General features: G+C 59.7%; 1 protein-coding gene across 1 annotated transcript in view; it reads right to left on the reverse strand.

Moving 5' to 3' along the window:
* Positions 1-4,934: 4,934 nt before the first annotated feature.
* Positions 4,935-18,144, reverse strand: part of TPO (thyroid peroxidase) — a 49,504-nt gene continuing 36,294 nt past the window's right edge. Inside the window, 5 exon segments of the mRNA XM_087863902.1 lie at positions 4,935-5,165; positions 6,174-6,205; positions 6,207-6,306; positions 11,961-12,060; positions 15,015-15,146. Of these exon segments, the coding sequence (XP_087720028.1) occupies positions 5,093-5,165; positions 6,174-6,205; positions 6,207-6,306; positions 11,961-12,060; positions 15,015-15,146 (437 nt within the window). The 3' untranslated portion in view covers positions 4,935-5,092.

An 18,144-nucleotide genomic window follows, 5' to 3' on the forward strand; every position in this document is an offset into this window, starting at 1 on the left:
GGAGCAGCTCTGCTGCTCACCGCCTGTGAGCGTGAGAGATAATCTGGGGCCCTGCTTTCCGGAGGAGGGCCTCGCGGTGGCCTGTGCCCTGCAGGATGGCTGGCAGACACGGGGCTCCCTGCGTGTCACAGGTGGGCTGCAAGTCCCCTCCCTGGGCTTGGGGCCCAAGGGGGAACCACCGCAGGCCCCAGCCATGGACCAAGTCCACACTCTGAGCCACGGGCCTGGAGTGCTCCACAGCAGGGTCCAGTCCCCGCCAAACCCGAGTACTGCCTGTTTGAATGAAGTTTTGTTGGCACTCGCTCACTCGTCCACGGCCACTCTCTGGTCCCCACCTTGAGCGTGGGACGGACCTGCTTCTACTCAGTAGCATATGGCGCGGGCAGCGGGGGGGGGGGGGGCTGTGACCACGAGGCCCCACGGCGACCCGTCTGCAGACGCGCTGTCACCTCCCTTGTTAGCACAGCCGTGCTGTGACCCACCTCAGGGACGGGACCAGAGAGGACCCGCTAGCAGCCTTGCCTAGCGGTCGGCATGCTCTGGTGCTCTGGCCGCCAACACCAACAAACAAAACAAAACAAATCAAACCAAACCAAACCAAACCAAAAATCCCACAAGTGAACACACCCCAAAACCCCAGAAAGTCAAGCCTTTTTCTCCGGAGCCTCAAACTGCTCCTGGTCCTACACCCACAAGGACATGAGTCCGGCCAACAGTCCTGACTGCAGGGGGCCGGGCGTCCACCTCCCCCTCCCCCACGCGGCCTCCGCCAGCTCGGCTGCGATGCGAGCTGTCTGCCCTCCAAGCACAGAGCCGGGCGCCGCGCAATGAGACTCAGGCTGGCTCCGCACTTGGCGCCAACTTGCTGCACAGCACCAAAGACCAACGTGCGCTTGGTCTCTGGAGCTCGGGCTCTCGTGACTGCTCACGGAGACAGCAGTGCCCCCTGCAGGCTCGTCCCCAGGGTCAGGGGTGGTGCAGCAGGCGCCGGGCGGTCGGGGTGCATGGGTGCTGGGGCACCTGGAGGTCGGGGCGCCCAGAGGTCGGGGCCGGGGTCCGCGTGCGGTGAGTTGCCGTCCCTGTCCGCTTTGCCCACAGAGGCCGTGCGTGTCTCCACACTCCCGCCGGCCCACAGCACATGCGGCTGTCCTGACACGGTCTGACACGTCAGCTTCAGATTCGGCACCTGGGCGGCTTCGGGCCAAGCTGAGCGCTGTGCAGACTGGCCCGGACAGGACGCCTGGACCAGGGCCGGGCCCACCCTTCCGGGCGGCCCCACTCTGAAGGGCCAAGGCACTCGGACTCTGACACAGGCTGAGTCCTAGGCGCTGCTGCTGCGGGCGCCTGTTTCAGCCCCGTGGAGCCGGGGAACCCCCGTTTGTGCCTCAGTTTCTCCCTGGTCAGATGGGGAAAGAATGAGCTGGGAGGCTTTCTGCCCAGACCACTTTTGTCAACAGCCGTGGGTTTAGAGGCTTGTTCTCGTGGTGGGTGTGGCCGTGGGCCGTCGGTGGTGGAGGGCAGGGTGACCAGTGGGATGTACAAACATCCAGGGGCAGCACAGGAACTGCACACTGACCGTTGGGGGCTGGCGTCCGGTCCTGCCCAGGAGGTCACTATGTGCCCCCCACAGCCTGTCACGCTGAGCTCTCGAGGGGCAGTTCTGCAAAGGGCCCCAGGCCTCTGGCTCGAGCCCTGAGTAAGACTGGAGGAGAGGTTATCCCATTACCACACTAAGGACATCTAGGGACAAATCCGTCTCCATGTCCCAGCTGACACGGACGGCTTAGAGAAGTGGGGGGGAGGGGTCTCCGTCACCCAGGCTTGCTGCTGAACCAGGGAAGGACCCTGCATGTTACAGAGACCCAGGCCAGTCTGAAGCTGAGGTGGGGGCAGGTGCGTCTGCAAGGACTGAGCGAGCAGGCTGCCTCCCGACTCCTGCTAGCTGTTACGAGAGAGAGTATCTCAGCTCGGGGGGTCGTGGGGAGGTTGAGTGGATGTACCTGCCTGTCCTGGTTCTTTGGTCATCCAGATTCTGAGAAGTTCCAGCTCTCTGGGGGAGGGGGGCTGCCATGTAGATTAAGTCTCTTTTGCTTTTGCCCCAAAAGCAGCAGCAACAAAAACCCAGCATGTCACCACTGGCAACCAAACACTCCATTCTGCCAGGACTTTTGGAAATAGGTCTATAATATGACATGATTACTTTTCTCTAATTTTTAAAAAATCTACATTAATAAAAACAGATGCAGCAAAATTTCCCCGGAGTCACGTTTGTAAAGAAATCGGTGTCAACACTTAGTCCTACACGTTTGCCCTGTATTCTGATTTGCCCTTCACGTTACCCAGCGAGGGGTCTCCGTCGGGCTGACCCAGGCCCCGGGCAGACGCTCTCCTCGGGGTGGCTGGACTCCACTGCCGCGTGCACGCTGCCTTGGCCAGAAGTCAGTACAAGGTGAACTTTAAATAAAAAAGGACGATGTACTTTGTTATGAAAAAACACTTTGCACAATGTTTGGTAAGTCCTTTATTTCTGACAGTTTTCATCATGGTTGCCAGGTTGCCTTCAGGGATGAGGCTTGCCACACCCCGTCCCTCCCCAGGGAAGCAGGTTAAGCCGCTGGTGTGCCCTCCGCAGGAGTCCTGCACGCTGGAGCCAAAGAGGAATTCTTAGGCGCCCACTGCCAGGTCAGAGTAAAGCCGCTGGGACAGGTTGTGTTCCCCGCCGCGCCCAGCAGGTGGCGCCGTCGGCCAAGGAAAAACGAAAATTCCTGGGGACCCCTGGCCTTTGTCCCAAGAGAGAGGCCCGAGCAGGGGTCTTGCGCCAACCAGAGCCCGGCTCCCGTCAGGGCACTCACGGGTGAGGCTCACACGCAATGGACATGCCCAGGCGAGGAGGGGCCCGGCTCCCCCCGTGTGACCTGGTCAGATGCCCCCAAGTGGCTGCCGCACTGTCGGGACCCAGGTTTTGGGGTGGTGATGCGGGGGCAGGCGGTTCATGGTGGCATCCACGAAGAGCCACGGGACGGCGTTTCACCCCTCCCTGAGTTTAACTTGGCGCTGACGCAGAGCAGTTCCCTGCTCGCACCCGGGACTCAGCCACGCTGCGGCGGAATGAAGGGGCCGCGCAAAGTGACCTTGGGGGGACGTCCAGGGCTAAGGTCCCGTGAGGTTAATTATCCCAAGGACGCCGCCAGTTTGCAGTCATCTGCCTGGGAACAGCCCAAGGGAAGGAAGGGAAGCGGCCGGCACAGCGGACACAGGCGGGCCTGGAAAGGGAGCCGACGCACCCTGGATACTTGGTCCGAGTGCTTAGATCGCAACAAAACCAGCACCAATCCTGACATTGGGTCACCCAGCGTTATCACACTCGCAAAGTAACCCGTACCGCAAAGCAATGTGATTTCACGGAAAGTACGGATTCCCTACATGTGACAAGACGGTCTGAGCACATTAAGGCCCAGCTTAGGGTCACTGGGGTCGTGACCTGTTGATACTTACTTATCCTGGGACCCTGACAACCTGGGACTGTTCGATCTGGCTGACTGGTCATCAGCATTGCTTATGAGGCAAACACCGGGCACATGGGAACCACGACACCAAAGACAGAAACGCGATCCCAGAGCAAGGGCAACTCAGGGACTCCTACCCGCTGGCCACGTCCTGGCCGCTAATGCCAGTAGGAGCCTGAGGCGCTGTGGAGGAAGACTGTCCTTCAGTGCTGTCCCCATTCCCGTCCTCCCTGTGCAAATCCTGCCTCGCGTCCCAGGCCCAGGAGCGTGAGCTGCACAGTTTTCGGGCTCCCCATCGTCCCTAACATCTGACAGGGACATTGGCTCCTCACGGTGAGGGGTCCCGTGAGCTCTTCCCAGGGGCCTCTGATAGCAGTTAAAGCGTTGTCGTTACAGTTATACTTACAGTAATAAGGGTCTGGGACCCACCCCGTGAGAAACACAACAGTGTTTGAAGGTTACGAGCAGTAAGACGTGTTTCACAAACACGCACCAATTTCCTCGGCCAGGTCCTCCCTCCCGGCTCATCAAAAGAGCTGCTCGGGCCTGAGCTGGTCTCTAGGTCACGAACTTGTCTCAAAGTTCCGGGGCAGGTGAGTCTACGTGCCGTTCTGCCGAGAGGGAAGGCTTCCCATCTCCTGGAGGGGCTGGGAGGGACCGGCCACCTGGGCAGGGGACTCAGCCTGCCGCTCGGTCACTTTGTGTGGAAAACTGGGGCCGTGACAGTCACTGCTTTGTGGGGACCTCCAGCCCCTGACGCCGCTGAGGCTGGGGAGCCTCAGAGGGACGGCGGGCTGTTACCTGCGTGCTTAGGTTAGCTGGGGCCAGGCAGCAGGTGCCCAGAGCGGGGCCTGGATCTAAGAGATTTTACCGTGGTCCTCTTGAGGGCGACACAAACCCCAAGAGCCATCCTCCTTCCACCGCCGTCCGCAAGGAGGGCAGCCGGGAGGGGACGCAGGCACGGAGCGTCTGTGGCTTAGAGGCGGCTGAGATGCAGGATGCAGGGAAGCAGGCGGGAGGGCAGGAAAAGCGGCGGAAGGAAGAGGAGGGGCGGCAGGATGACACCAGGGAAGACAGACGTGAGTGCAGTGAAAACAACGTGTCCCGTTTGTCGGGTGGGAAGAAGAGGCTCATAAGCGTGTAGCTGCGTGTGGAGGCAGCCGCGGGCGGACGGGGTCAGGCAGGTTCACGGAGCACCAGGCGCTGTGAGGGGCGAGGATTTATGGGCCTGCGCTGGGTCGTAACTACAGCATATGCTCGATCAGCCTCGATTTAGAAAACAGCCTCAGCGGCGATTTTGGAAACAGGAACTGTTGTCAGGCAGTGAACATGAGGTCGGTGTGTCCCAATCGGCGTCCGACAACGGGCAGGTGCGCCGTCGTCCACCCCATCACCGACCCGTGAAAGCAAATGCGAGGGACACGTGACTCTGGCTCGGGGAGCAGGACACACTTTATTCGGGATGGAAATGCCGGCATCAGAGTTGTTTCCCGAGTGAACGTCTTCCCCCTCGTCGTGTGGGAAGGGGAGTTCCTGTCCCGAGCCTGACCGTCCGCTCCCAGGAATCAGCCCGCAGCTGCACCTGCTCACGCCCGGCTTCCACGCGCGCCACTGTGGCTCCTACTGGCAGAGAAGGATTTGGGATCCACAGGCTGGGTCCTGCAGGAGAGAAGTGGCTCTGAGCCCACGGACAGACGGGACACCCGCCGGGGCCCGGGGACACGCAGATCTCAGGGCGGCTGGAAGGGGCCTCGCATGTGCGTTCCAACGGGGGTGTTTCGGGTTCCCCGCCTGGGTGCAAACGCGGACCCTGCTCTGTGGCGGGACACCTCCGGGGACAGCCAACTCCGAGCATCCCAGGGCCGGCTGACTGCCTACATCCTGGACACGCGCAGACACGTGCTGACTTTACCGCTGCATCTCTTATGGTCATGCATACAAAGTAAAAATAATAACACGCAAGTCTAGACCAGTTGTCTCAACTCTACTTGCAATGATTCCATTTTTTTTTTTTTAAAGTGTATTTTAGAAGTCAACATTTCCTTTCAGCTTCTGGCTGTCTTCTTCAGCCAAGACCCGGGGTAATAATGAGCTGAACGCCTGCCCTCGGCTGTTAGTTTCGATCTGGTTTGTATGAACGGAAAGCACTGTCATGGCTCTCGCTCTGGCTTACTTGTTCTAATTTGTCTACACTTTTTATTTATTTTTTATTTTTTTGGTTTGCTGTTTTGTTTTCTTTTTTTTTTTTTTTTAAGATTTTATTTATTTACCTGACAGAGAGAGAGAGACAGCCAGCGAGAGAGGGAACACAAGCAGGGGGAGTGGGAGAGGAAGAATCAGGCTCCCAGCGGAGGAGCCCGATGCGGGGCTTGATCCCAGGACCCTGCGATCACGCCCTGGGCCGAAGGCAGACGCTTAACGACTGAGCCACTCAGGCGCCCCGTCTACACTTTTTAAAAAGCAGGTTAAAGTTTCCACAAATTATCCTCTTGCATAAACACAGTTTTCGCGAGCAGTAAATGCCCAGCAGGTGTGTGCACAGAGGGATAGGACCAGCAGCAGGCAGCAGCTCAGGGTCGTGGGACCAGGCTCTTCGTGATGGCCTCCCGGTCTGAATGGGAACACGTGACCTGTGGCGACCCTGTGCTTGCTCAGGCATGCACCCACCTGCCCTGCACGCCCAGCAGGGGCACTAGGCTGTGACACACTCGTGTCCCGGCGTGTTCCACGACCTGGCTGGCAGGTGCCTCTTCCACCTGTGTCTGCGATGTGCAGTGAGGCTTTACGGCCGGTGTGTGTCCTGCGGACAAGCACACACCTGGTTACGGTGGTCACGACTCAGGAGAACCCCCCAGAGCCCGTCACACACGTTGTCACATTGCCACCGTGACCGGAGGGGGCATTGGAACACTGGTGCCTCCCCGATCCATCAGGGGAGGAGCTGGGGGCCGCTACTACTGTGAGGAGAGCTTTAAGGTGCAGCGCGGCCCGCACTGTTCTCCTCCATCGAATGGGGGGTGGCGTCAGGAGTCCACAGAGCTGGTCCAGCACCAGGAACCCCGGCCGCAGCCCACGAACGCCCGGCCCAGCAGCCACTCCCAGCCCCAGTCCTGCCAAACTCATCTGATCATACTTCTGATTCGTGCAGAAATGCATATTCGGAAACTCGCAGTCCCTGGGAGGAGAAAGTGCACTGTGGGCAGCCCCCCACTCCCGTTTTCTGTCTTCTGTTTCCCAGGCTCACTGCAGACACTGCACCTGGACGTAGGTTTCCTGAGCCATGAACGTCTCAGAAGCACACTTTGCCCCTCTCCTGCTGGAGCCGGTCAGTGTTGTGGCTCCTCCTCGTCAGACCCGCACAAAGCCGGGGGTCCCAGGGTGTGAACAACACCCTCCCAGACGACCAGGGCCCCAGGCAAGTCACAGGGAAATCAGGAAATGTCACGGGAGGAATGGAAGCAGACAGGACGCGCTGGGACCCACGGGCACGGAGAACGCCATACGCAGAGGGGACGTTCCGGCGATATGCGCCCACGTGGGAAAGAAGAAAGACCTTGGGTGACCACGTACCTTCACAGCCGGCGGAGGGGAAGAAAGGACCAGCGGAGCTCGAGTTGCAGGAGGAAGGACAGGGAGACCAGAGTAGAGAGGTCTCCCCGGGTGCAGTTCAACCTCCGTCTCACCCCCACCTCCGCCCCCGCCTGAGGCCGTGAGCGGTGACGCCGAGCTCTCCTTGGGGTCGGTGCCCCGTGTCTGCCACAGATGCAGGACAGCAGAGCCGGGCACGTGGCCACCATCCTCCTGGAAGGGGCCGCGCTCTCTGGAAAGCGGGCCCTGGATTTCTGTCCCTTCCGTCTGGGACTCACGGGCACAGGCACCGGGCAGCCTCTGTCTGAGCCTCACGTCCTCCCCGAGGGGCCTCAGCGACCGCCCCTCAGGCGCCCTCCTGCCACCGCCTGCCCCAACATCCATCAGACCACAGTTCACAATAGGTCATCCTTTGGTTTTTGTCTTTTTGTTGATTTTCTGCCGTTTCCCCTGGAGCCCTGAGTGCCGTGATCCATCCTGTCTAACACGGTGCTGGGCGCTCGGGAGGGCGAGGGCATCAAGACAAGGCAGCAGGTGCTTTCCATTCACACGGTCATTTCCGTGAGAGGCTCGCTGCAGTCAGCTTGGAACAAGAACATGCACGTGCGTGTGTGCATGTGCGTGTGTGCACAGAACGCTCGCGCCTGCCGCAGCAGGGACGTGCTTCTGATGACGGTCAGAGCCGGTGCTCCTTGTGTGCTCTGCCTTGTTCACACTGTCAGGCGTCTTTACAGCAACCGTGTGACGTGGACACAGCTGTGGCCCATTTCCTAGCGGACCTCGGTGCTCTGGGAGGTCAAAGCCTCATTCGTGGCCGCTGCCCGGAGGACGGGACAATCCAGGAGGGAGTCTGGTCACGTTGCCGTGGGACAGCCATTCCCCTGGGCACCAGCTCTGTCTCTCCGCAAAGACGGAGAAATTCCCAGACACGCAAATAGACATCCTGGTGTAGAAAGCAAACCTGAAAATCCTGCATAGTGCATTTGGGAGGGAGGCTTCTCCCCTGTTGGGGGATTTGGTGGGGTTCTACATCGATTTCCATCTCGGCCCGTGGGCGATGTTTGCAAGCGGCGAGGCCGCTGTGTCATTGCCGTGAGTTTGATCAGACTCTTTCCAAAACACAAGGAGTGGGGAGATGTGGGGCTCCTTCAGCAGCGTGTCCCGAGATACAGGGACAACCACAGCTAACTTGAGACACAGCAACCCCGCCCCGATGTTCGTAGGGCTGTGTGTGCTCCGGACAGGTGACCTCACAAAGAGGCGTTCAGGAAAAAACCACACAAAGCATTTTGTTAACAGCCTTTTCCTTCTTCATTCTCTTTCACGTTTGTCATGGAATTACAATTCAAGTGTGTCCCGTGAGGAGCAAGCAGGGCCGCTGGATCGTGGGTCCTGCCCCAGGGACTCGGGGATGGGACCATGAGTGGGGCTGATGGGAGGCGGGAGGCAGGAAACGAGTTCGCAGAGAGCCAGCAGTGCCGGGAGAAGCATGAGGCTGCGAACGCGGGTCCAAGCCCAGCCTCCTCGTTGATGGGCGCATCACCAGGAGCTGAGTGTGAGTGTGCAGAGTAACGTCCATCCCGGGAGGAAGGCAGCATTGCTCAAGTGACACGGACTCAGCAGGACAGTCAGGACGCGTCCCCTCACACTGCCATGTGCACCGCGGGACACCCCATCATTCCTGTGGTTGCTTCCGCGTCTCGCGGACTCAGGGCACGGTAGAAACATGCCTTGAGGGGCCGCCCTTTCCTGCAGTACCGTGTGTGAGGGCGTCTGGTCTCCTGGAAGGACAGCTCTGGGGAGCAGGGCTGGGCACTCGTTCTTGCTGTGTTCCCTACGCCCAGACCTTAGAGAGCAGAGTGGACTGAGGTATGGAGAGGGGGCCTCGGGGCTTCGGAGCCCCAGCCCGGCTGGAGGGAGGTGGGGAGGCTCCACACATACACCCCTGGGAAGCCCCGTAGAGCAGAGGCCAGGAGGGAGGAGGGGCCCCGGTGCTGTCCCAGCATCCGGCCAAGCGCAACACTCACTCACATGCACACCGGCTGGATGTGCTTTTGGATGAAGCCACGCAGCCTCGCGGTGAAGGGCTGGGCACGGTGCCCAGATGCCAGGGTGTTTGTGGATTGTGGACGTGGAGTTGCCGGTGTGGACAAGGAGTGGCAAGTGGTCCAGGTGAGCACCCACCAACGGGCTGTCCCGCGAGAGCCACCGCGGACGGCAGTTCCTCGGGTCGGCCCACATGGCGCAAAGCCCCCTCTGACTGCGCGCTGTGCCCTTTCAATCCCAGAGGACAAGCTCCCTCCCTTTCCAAGCTTCCCTCTCTCCCTGGGAGGACCAAAACCCAGGAAGTTTCAAGTTCTCAACCAACGCAGTTTCAAATACAAGATGAAAGGTCTTTTGTTGTGGGGAGGGGAGGGGAGCGGAACTGGAGCCCGGAGTGGGCGCTTCTGGGCATGGCTGCAGGTTCGAGCTCCCTGGGGACTTAGGTGCTGTCCGTCTGGTCCCCCCAGAGGCCACGGGCCAGCAACTCTGGCAAGTCAATAACACCTGTTCATGCCCCTCTGAGCGTCTCTGCACCCCTCTGCCACTTCCTGACCAGCAAAGCGGTGCTTGGGGGCATGTATGAAGGCTCCAGTATGGTGGACACTTCCCTCCCAAATTTCCCGGAAACGTATCCGCTTGACGGATGGCTGTCAACATCTGTTTTCCTTGTGTGTGGGGGCTGGAGGCACAACCTTTGCATAATGACAAGGTGACTGATGTCTAACAGAGGCGTTTACAAACTCAGAGTTGCGCGTGACTACTAAGTTGTGGTCTTGTCAGATTTTCACAGAGTGGACATTCAGTCCATGGGATCGCAGCACCTGGGAGTGTGTGCCGACGGTCTCGTTCTTACTGCTTTGTTCATTTGGTGACTGGCTACGGCTCTTAACTACTGCCAATGTCTAAGCTTCTAAGACCAGGCGATCCCTAAAACGGGGACGATTTCCTGCCGCCAGCCACCTAAAACTAGAGACGTTGTTTAAACGTTAGTAGACATAATCTCCGTGACAGGTAGCAGTGGTGCCTTGAAGAGGATGTAAGTGACGACTGGTCAGTGGTTTGTCAGAATGACAGTGGACGGTGACGGGCCTGACGGTGACGGCCCTGACGGGGTAATCACACTCGGTCCAAAGCAAACTGGGAGGAGGCCGGGGGCGCGGCGGCCAAGCCCAGACCCCTAGACCTGGGTAGAACTTGGGTCTCAAATCTACTCCAGCTCTTATCAGGGTGGGCGAGTGACACATTCTGCAAACAGACACCCCAACACTGCTGTATGTGATTCCTGGAGCTTGAGTAACGTGACACCACGGCCCTGTGGGCTTGGCCATGAAAATCTGTTTACCCCCTTCCACGGTGTGGGCGTGTGGGGTCATAATGTCCGGGAGGGCTGTTCCTTCTGAGGCTGTGAGGAGCTCAGCTTCCAGGGGTTCGCCGGCCACCCCTGGCCTGTAGGCACGCCCCCGGTCTCTGCTCTGATCTTCAGCTGGCCTTCGCTCTGTGTGTGCCCCTGAGGACAGCAGTCCTGTCGGACTGGGGACACCTACTCCCACACAACCTCATCTCAGCTCATTATGCCCCCAACAACCCTGCTTCCAAATATGGTCACATGCCAAGGTACCAGAGGTCGGGTCTTCAACCTGTGAATTTGGGGAACACATTTCAGCCTGTAACAAAGACCTCACACGATCGACAGAAGAGTGTAATGACATCATGGCTGGATTCACCTAGCCCGCGAGACACACTGCTGGGTCTGAAGCAATTCCTCCCGGTGTGGCCCATAGCTCTGCCAGAAGTTACGGATCTGTTAGAAGTGTGTCATTCAAATACCCTTTACCAGACAGATGGTAAACTCACGTGTCAGGTAAAGAAGTGCAGGTAGAGGCGGTCTTGGAGTTTAAAGGAAACGGGTGCTGGCTTTACTATCGAGACACGGCGTGCGGGTAGGCAGAGCGGCGCCATCACGGGTCCGGGGACGCTACCCCCCAGGTACTCGGATAGGAGCCAAGCTGCAGTGGGCAGTGGCTGGGGACGCCCTTGGAACGCGACAGTGACCTCCCAGTGGTAAGACCTGACCACCAGGGCTGAGGTCTGGCACACAGCAGCACCACTATTGCAGGGGGACGGGGGGATGGGGGGACGGGGGGACGGGACTGTGGGAGGCAGCCGGGGAGCAGGCGCGGCAGAGGGAAAGGGAGCCGCGGAGCTCTGTGGGGCGGCAGCAGAAGTGTCACGGCAGACGCTCCGCGGCAGGGTGGGGGTGCCCTGGCCAGACAAGGCCAGCAACGGCTTCTTGTATTTTATGTCCACGAGAAAATTCAGCAAGACTCTCAGCTTGATTCCTCAGAGCCGCTGCTCAGGAAGTGGCAGCAGGTGTGCGGACCCGTTGGCCGCAGAGACACTCTGTGCTGCCATTTTTAACATAAAAGTCCAACTTTCAAGTTCCCAATTTCCAGGAGTCTGCCCTGGGAGGTACAGCTGAAGAACTGGTTTTTTATCCAGGGATGACCTTCATTCTCCTAGAAAACTCTGTGAGAATCTCTGCTTCTAATGAGAGCATCTCATGCAACCAGTGGAGTTACCAAGCATCCCTGCCCCAGAGTCTCCATCCACAGTCAGCTGACACCCCAAAGCGTGCAGGCCACTGTCCCCCTTCATTCCTTACAGCATAACACAGAGCCAGGAGTCTAATCTAGGGCTTCGTGCAAACTTGCTCTGGGGCTGCAGGGGCTTAGGGCACGAAGCATCGCACTGGCCTCTGAAACGTACCAGTCTTGCCCACGGGGGAGCAGACACCCCCGTGCCAGCTTCAGAGGGAGGACTTACCACCTGCAAATCACCGTCCAGGTGAGACCTGCCAGGCCGCCAACCAGCAGGGCGCCCAACGCGATGGAGACCAAGGACGCCTTCGGGAGCCTCCCAGAGTCTGGGGAGAAGGAGTAAGTTAGTGAGCCCCCGCCAAGGGCTGCTGCCAACGTGCCCTGCAAGCCCCAGCCCGCCCTGCCCAAAGCAGCCATTTCAGCAGACGCGCTCTCCTGAACGTGAGGTATGGGAGAGCTGGGGGAGAGCACAGGGTGCCTGCCCTTTCTCAGGCCACAGGCCCTCCCTCGAGGACTGGCCAGGAGAGACGAGCAAGCCCCGTGCAGAGGTGTTGGGTACCTGGCCTGCCTCTGCTGGGCTTAGAGAGGGGCCAAAGGTGGTTGGAGGTGCCATGTGACACCATGAGCTCGTGCCCTTGGCAACCCTGCTTTTTGCAGAAGTGGGTAGAGGGTAAACTTTGTCTGGGGCACCTGTCCGGGCAATGGTCAGAGCCCTGTGGGGAAGCCATGGGGGACAAAACACAGCAGGTGTCCCAGCTATAGGCTCGACTGGAAGAAATGAGCAGGGTTGGCAGGTACAGACCAGAAGGGGCCGTGGCTGGACGGAGGTGAGGCCAAGGAAGGAGGCTGCCTGGAGAGGCCTGGGACATGTGGGGTTTCAGTGATGGAACCTGGGAGTGCCTGTGCCACACCCGACCTCGACCTCCTCAACCAAGAAAGCAGGGATAGAACAGGCGGCTTCTCCAGCCCCGTCCTGGGTCCCACCACCTGCCGAGGATGTGCCTGCCCGCGAAAAGAGGGCTTTGGGATCTCTGTGCATCATGGACTCCTCTGTGTGGGTGCAAGTCCCATGCCTATACATGTGCCTGCTCCAGGTGTGCTGGGGTCACTATGGGCCAAGCAGAAATACAGGAGGCAGGGAAATCCACTTTCAAATAAAAGGTTAAGTACTGTCAGCCGGCATAAAAGAGGCCCCATGGCGAGCACGGCTGCCGGGCGTCGTCCAGAGTGCGGGCAGAGAGGACACCCAAGAGAGACTTGCCTTGCACTGATTCTTCCAAAACGATAAAGAGCGGACTTCACAGACACGCCCACCGTGGTCTGTGGCCTGTTGCCTGCATTGAGCCAGATCCCGGACGGCAGGTGTGTGCCGTTCAGAGAGCTGCCCCTGCCCCGGAGGGTGGACAGAGTGGGAGTGGGGACCCCTTGGCGGACTACACGACGCCCAAGCCGGCTCAGCCTGCGCCTGTCTGGTGCCTGGATTGACCCTCCCCTTGCTCCGCCCCGCCGGCCTGATGTCCACCCAGCCTCCCTGTGGCTGTACAGAGATGGGCCTGAGGAGGTAACTGGGGTCAAATGAGGTCACAAGGCTGGGCCCCCATCTCAGTGACTGGCGTCCTGTGAGAAAGGACGACCAGGTGAGGACACGGGAGAGGGCCTCGAGAGGAACAGCGCTGCCCATGCCTGGACCTCAGACTTAGCCCCAGGACCAGGACGACAGGTCTGCTGTGTGGTCCAGCCGGGTGTGCAGTGCTGTGACCCCAACCGAGCAACAGAACGCAGAGCCTTTGTCCCAAGACTCAAAACCAAAGAAAACCAGAGCCTGCTGGGCCCGGGTTCGTCTCCGACACTGTTCCCAGGCTGCACTTCCTGGCTGCACTGGGTCTCCTTTTACCTCACCTGATGGGGGGGGCCCGCACGTGTGTTTGCCGCGAACAGCTGTGCGCAAACGCACCCACACAAGCTTGCAAAGGGGGCCGGCTGCCCTGGAATTACTCGGAGTCTCAAAAGCCCGGCCTCCAGAACATCGTGACCCCAGTGGTCGTGGTCGCAGGGACGGGGAGCCGGGCAACGGGACACAAGCTGGTGATGCCTCCAGCAGACAGACGGCTGCGCCATGCCCTGACCCACCCAGGACGGGGTGACCACGTGCAAGGACCCCAGTAAGAGTCACTGTTTCCTGAAACAACGCCTCAGCCTCTACTGAACCTGTGCGGCTTCAGGGTGCGCCCTGCACAAAATCTCACCTTTCTGGGACCAGGATCATTCAGGGGGCGGGGATGGGGTCTGGAGTAAACGTCCACAAGGAAGGCATCGCAGGGGCGCCCTCCGCTTTGCAGAAGTAGGTGTTACGAAGCACAGAAAGTCTTCCCGGGGAGACACGGGACTGCTGACCCCGGGCCCTCGGCTCACCCTGCAGGACCCAGACCTGCGATGCCCGGCCTGGAACAGCCCTGACTCCCTTTCTGGGTGTGTGTGCGGCATGGGCACCTGACCAGGCGGCCTTCAGACGGTGGTTTTAGACATTTTCCTGAAAACCCTGAAAGCGAGAGCTGCTGTTTTTGTAGTTTTCTGTGACCAAGAGTGTTCTGGTATCAGATCCATGGAGAACAAATGTTCAAACAGAGGAAAACTGTGAATAAGGCCAGAGGCTTCCCCAGGAGTAGGCACCATGGACAGGGGCAGAGGGAAAGCTTGTGAGGAGGACACAGGGTACAACCCACGGCCAGGGGCACACACAGCAGGCCACCAACAATCACATACTGGTGCCGCCCCGTCACTCACATCCACGCATGATGGCGGTGGGACACACGTGGCCCAGTCACTCACATCCACACATGACAGCAGCGGGACACACGTGGCCCTGTCACTTGCATCCACACATGACAGCAGCAGGACACATGTGGCCCTGTCACTTGCATCCACGCATGATGGCTGCAGGACACACGTGGCCCCATCACTCACATCCACACATGACAGCAGCGGGACACACATGGCCCCGTCACTCGCATCCACGCATGACGGCTGCAGGACACACATGGCCCCGTCACTCGCATCCACGCATGATGGCTGCAGGACACAGGTGGCCCCATCACTCACATCCATGCGTGACAGAGGCGGGACACACGTGGCCCTGTCACTTGCATTCATACACGATGGCAGCAGGACGCTCATGGTCACAGGCGCAGTGCAGCTGGGATGACCCTGCTGCCATCTGTAGGGTGGACCGCAGACCTGCCCTCCCCTCCCCGCTCAGGAAGCACGAGGAGTGCGCACTCACCTACACACGTCGCTCCGTCCTCCCCCAGCACGTAGGGGTCTGTGCACTCGCACCTGAAGCTGCCCTTGGTGTTCCTACACCGGGCCGACGGATGGCAGGGAGGGGGTGTCACGTCTTCACACTCGTTGATATCTGCACAAACCACATAGAGGTCAGGCAATGTCCCCATCCTCCCCGTCGCCCGCTCTGGTCCTCACCCTGGAGGCACCCGCACGCTCCCTGCACTGTGGGCAAGAGAATCCGAGAACCCCCCGTACCCTGTCAGCCGTGTCCCTGTTGTGCCATGCCTCTCCCTGAGTACCCGCTTTCTCCTGGCCAGTGCATGTCCTCTGAGGTCAGCTTGGCAGACGGTCGGCCCCTTTGTGACCACGCTGCACAGTGTGACCACGAGGCTGTGCAGGAGACCCCGCGCACAGCGATGCTGGTCCAGTCCCTCCCGGCCGATGGCTTACTCCCGTTCAAGCTCTGTGCCAAGTGCTCCTCTTGAGCAGGAGGGGAGCCAGCGGGACCACGGCCAGGGCACGGCCGGGGTGCCCCGTGGAGTCACCACTGGCTCACAGCACACGGGGCTGCTGCGCCTCGTCAGACATGGAGTCAGAGCCTCCCGAGGACACTGGCCCCCTCCACCCAGAGTAGGACCTGGCCTGCTGTGGGACGGGAGCGGGTGGGATGGAGGTGACCAGGGCAGGGCTGGGTCTGTGCACCTGCGTGGACTGTTTTCCAACTAGACGGCTCACCCTCAGAGAGCATGCAAGGCCTTGGGTCATGACCCCACGACCCTCGACGCTGACCCACTGGGGCAGCACTGGCTGCCCAGCCCTGAGTCAGAGCCTGGGCTCCCAGGCCCGGCGCACTGGTGCGCGTGGGCGAGCCACCGTCGGTGAGGAAGGGGTTCTGCCCTCATGTCTCCTTCTGCCAGAAACCTGGAACGCCTTGCTGGATTTCCGGGGCCTGTTTCCAGGTGACTTGTGTCCGCTTTTCTTCAAATATGTTTCTTTTCTGGCCAGTTCCAGGAAACACAAGTGGTCTTAGTGTCAACAGACAACATGTGTTACGTATCACTGAGCACGTGTTGAATAAACGCAACACGCACCATCACACACTCCCAGGCCGTCAGTGTTCGAGGAATGACGTGAACACCAGCTTGGCCCCCTCGCCTTCATCCCGGACCCTGTGCCGCCAACACTCCGGGGCGATGTGGGGACTTGCCAGGTGGAGGCTGGACCCCTGCACAGGCCAGTGTCCGGCCACAGAGTGATGCTCGCCTCCCAGCGCGCGAGTGGGGGACTTGGAGCCTGACAAACGTAAGCCCTGGGCGTTGTCCACAGGGCAAGAGCACATGGGGGTGCAGGGTGGGGTTGCTCCTGACGCGGAGGCCGAGGCTGAGGGCTGCCCCAAGACAGACTTCCCCCACATGTAAATGGATGTAATTATGCACCTTCAAAGGGCTGGGGGTCAGGACACTGTGTGCCTTTTGGGGGACATGCTTCATCCAAGTCAGTGACCCCATACTTTCTGGTCTCCCTGCCCCGGGAAGCTGCAGGGTAGGTGGGGACAGACCCACACGGGTCTCAGGCCCGCCGAGTCCCCAGATTCCTGGGTCGATCCGTGTGAGACCAGGCTCGCTTACCTGTCCCGCGTTGTCTCCCACCCCTGCATATGGGGTGCTGGCCGGGGCCTCACTGTCCGGGAGACACAAGAGCCATGGCTGTGTTCATCCATCGCATGCCCTCTTGGCAACAAGGAGCAAAGGGCCACAGACACCCCACTTTCTACCACTTTGAATTCCCAACTTTAAAGCCTCAAAAGAGACTCATTACAGTTAATCTGCCAGAATTCTTTCCATCGGCCTCTCTTGCGGGTGAGTCGGCGGACGAGCAGGGTTTGAGTGAAGAGAAGAGTGTGCGTCTCGTCGGGTCTGTGCGTTAACCCTGCAGTGAGCCTGGCTTCCCCTCCCGTGGCCACGGCCTGAGCTGCGGTGTCACCGAGGACCCGCGGTGGCTCTTATGTTCACTCTCGTCAGCTTCGTCCCACGAGGGAAGAGCGCCGTCTGCCCCGTTCACGAGTCTGTGTCCCCTTGTGATTCTCGATCTCGGAACGCCCGGCGCCGGGCACAGATCAGGTGGAAAACGTTTGTGTCCGTTAACAGTGCATTCATACCATCCTCTGCTCCTCATCGGTTTCGGGACTTTGTTTAAAGGCAGCCCATCTTAATTATCACGCATCAGGACAAAGCACAGCATTGTATGATAAAGAGTCAACACCCTCTCCTCCCTCACCCCGTCTCACTGTGCCGAGTTTGAAACCAAGTTTAACGAGTCATCGTTTCCGTGAAGACATTTACAAATATTTTACAAATAAACAGTCTCCTCCGCTTTTATAAAAGTCTAAGCGGGTCCCTGTTAACCCATTCCTGTGCGTTTTTACTCCGCGATGCCTCATGGGCAGCACGCACGGCAGCGGGCACCTTGCGGGTGTTTACAGATGCGTTCGCCGTGTGCGTGCACCAGAATCCGAGCCAGACCTCATGACGCACGATGTTCATCACGTTGGCTCTGTGCCCTGTGCTTTCGCTGCGCATTGGACTCATTTGGACCGAGAAGCCATGAGGGGACTGAGGACCATCCCCCGCTAATGTTTGCAAATGCGGAGTCACAGCGGCTGTGGGTTTTGGAGGCGGACACAGAAGCCCTGAGGGGGCCCAGGCCAGGCGTGTGGGGGCGCAGACCAGGTCAGGGCCGGTGGGGAACAGGGTCCAGTTAGAGCGGGTTGGCCAGCCTTCCTGGACCCATCCCGCCCAACCAGAGTCTTGGTGCAGGTCCTGACTGGGATGCGCTGGGGGTCCCGGAGCTGCTGCCTCTGCGGCCACAACACATGTGAGCCTGGAATCTGCCCACGCAGTGTGCCACGCCCCCAGCAGTCCCCCAGGAGCACACGTCAGGCTCAGACCGAGCCGGGGCTCTCAGCTGGTGGTCAGTAGGAGCCGGGCATGTGCCGGGCCCAGCTGGTCTTGAGCCGCCACGTTAGGGGGAGATTAAGTGTTGGTTTGAGGGATTACGGAAGAGGAAAGGCATGATGGGTGGGCTGAGAAGGCAAGTCAGGAATAGAGCTTTGGGGTCATGGATGCTGA

Source organism: Ursus americanus, chromosome 7 (genome assembly GCF_024610735.1).
Source record: "Ursus americanus isolate L20-20 chromosome 7, mUrsAme1.1.p, whole genome shotgun sequence".
Classification (NCBI taxonomy): Eukaryota; Metazoa; Chordata; class Mammalia; order Carnivora; family Ursidae; genus Ursus; species Ursus americanus.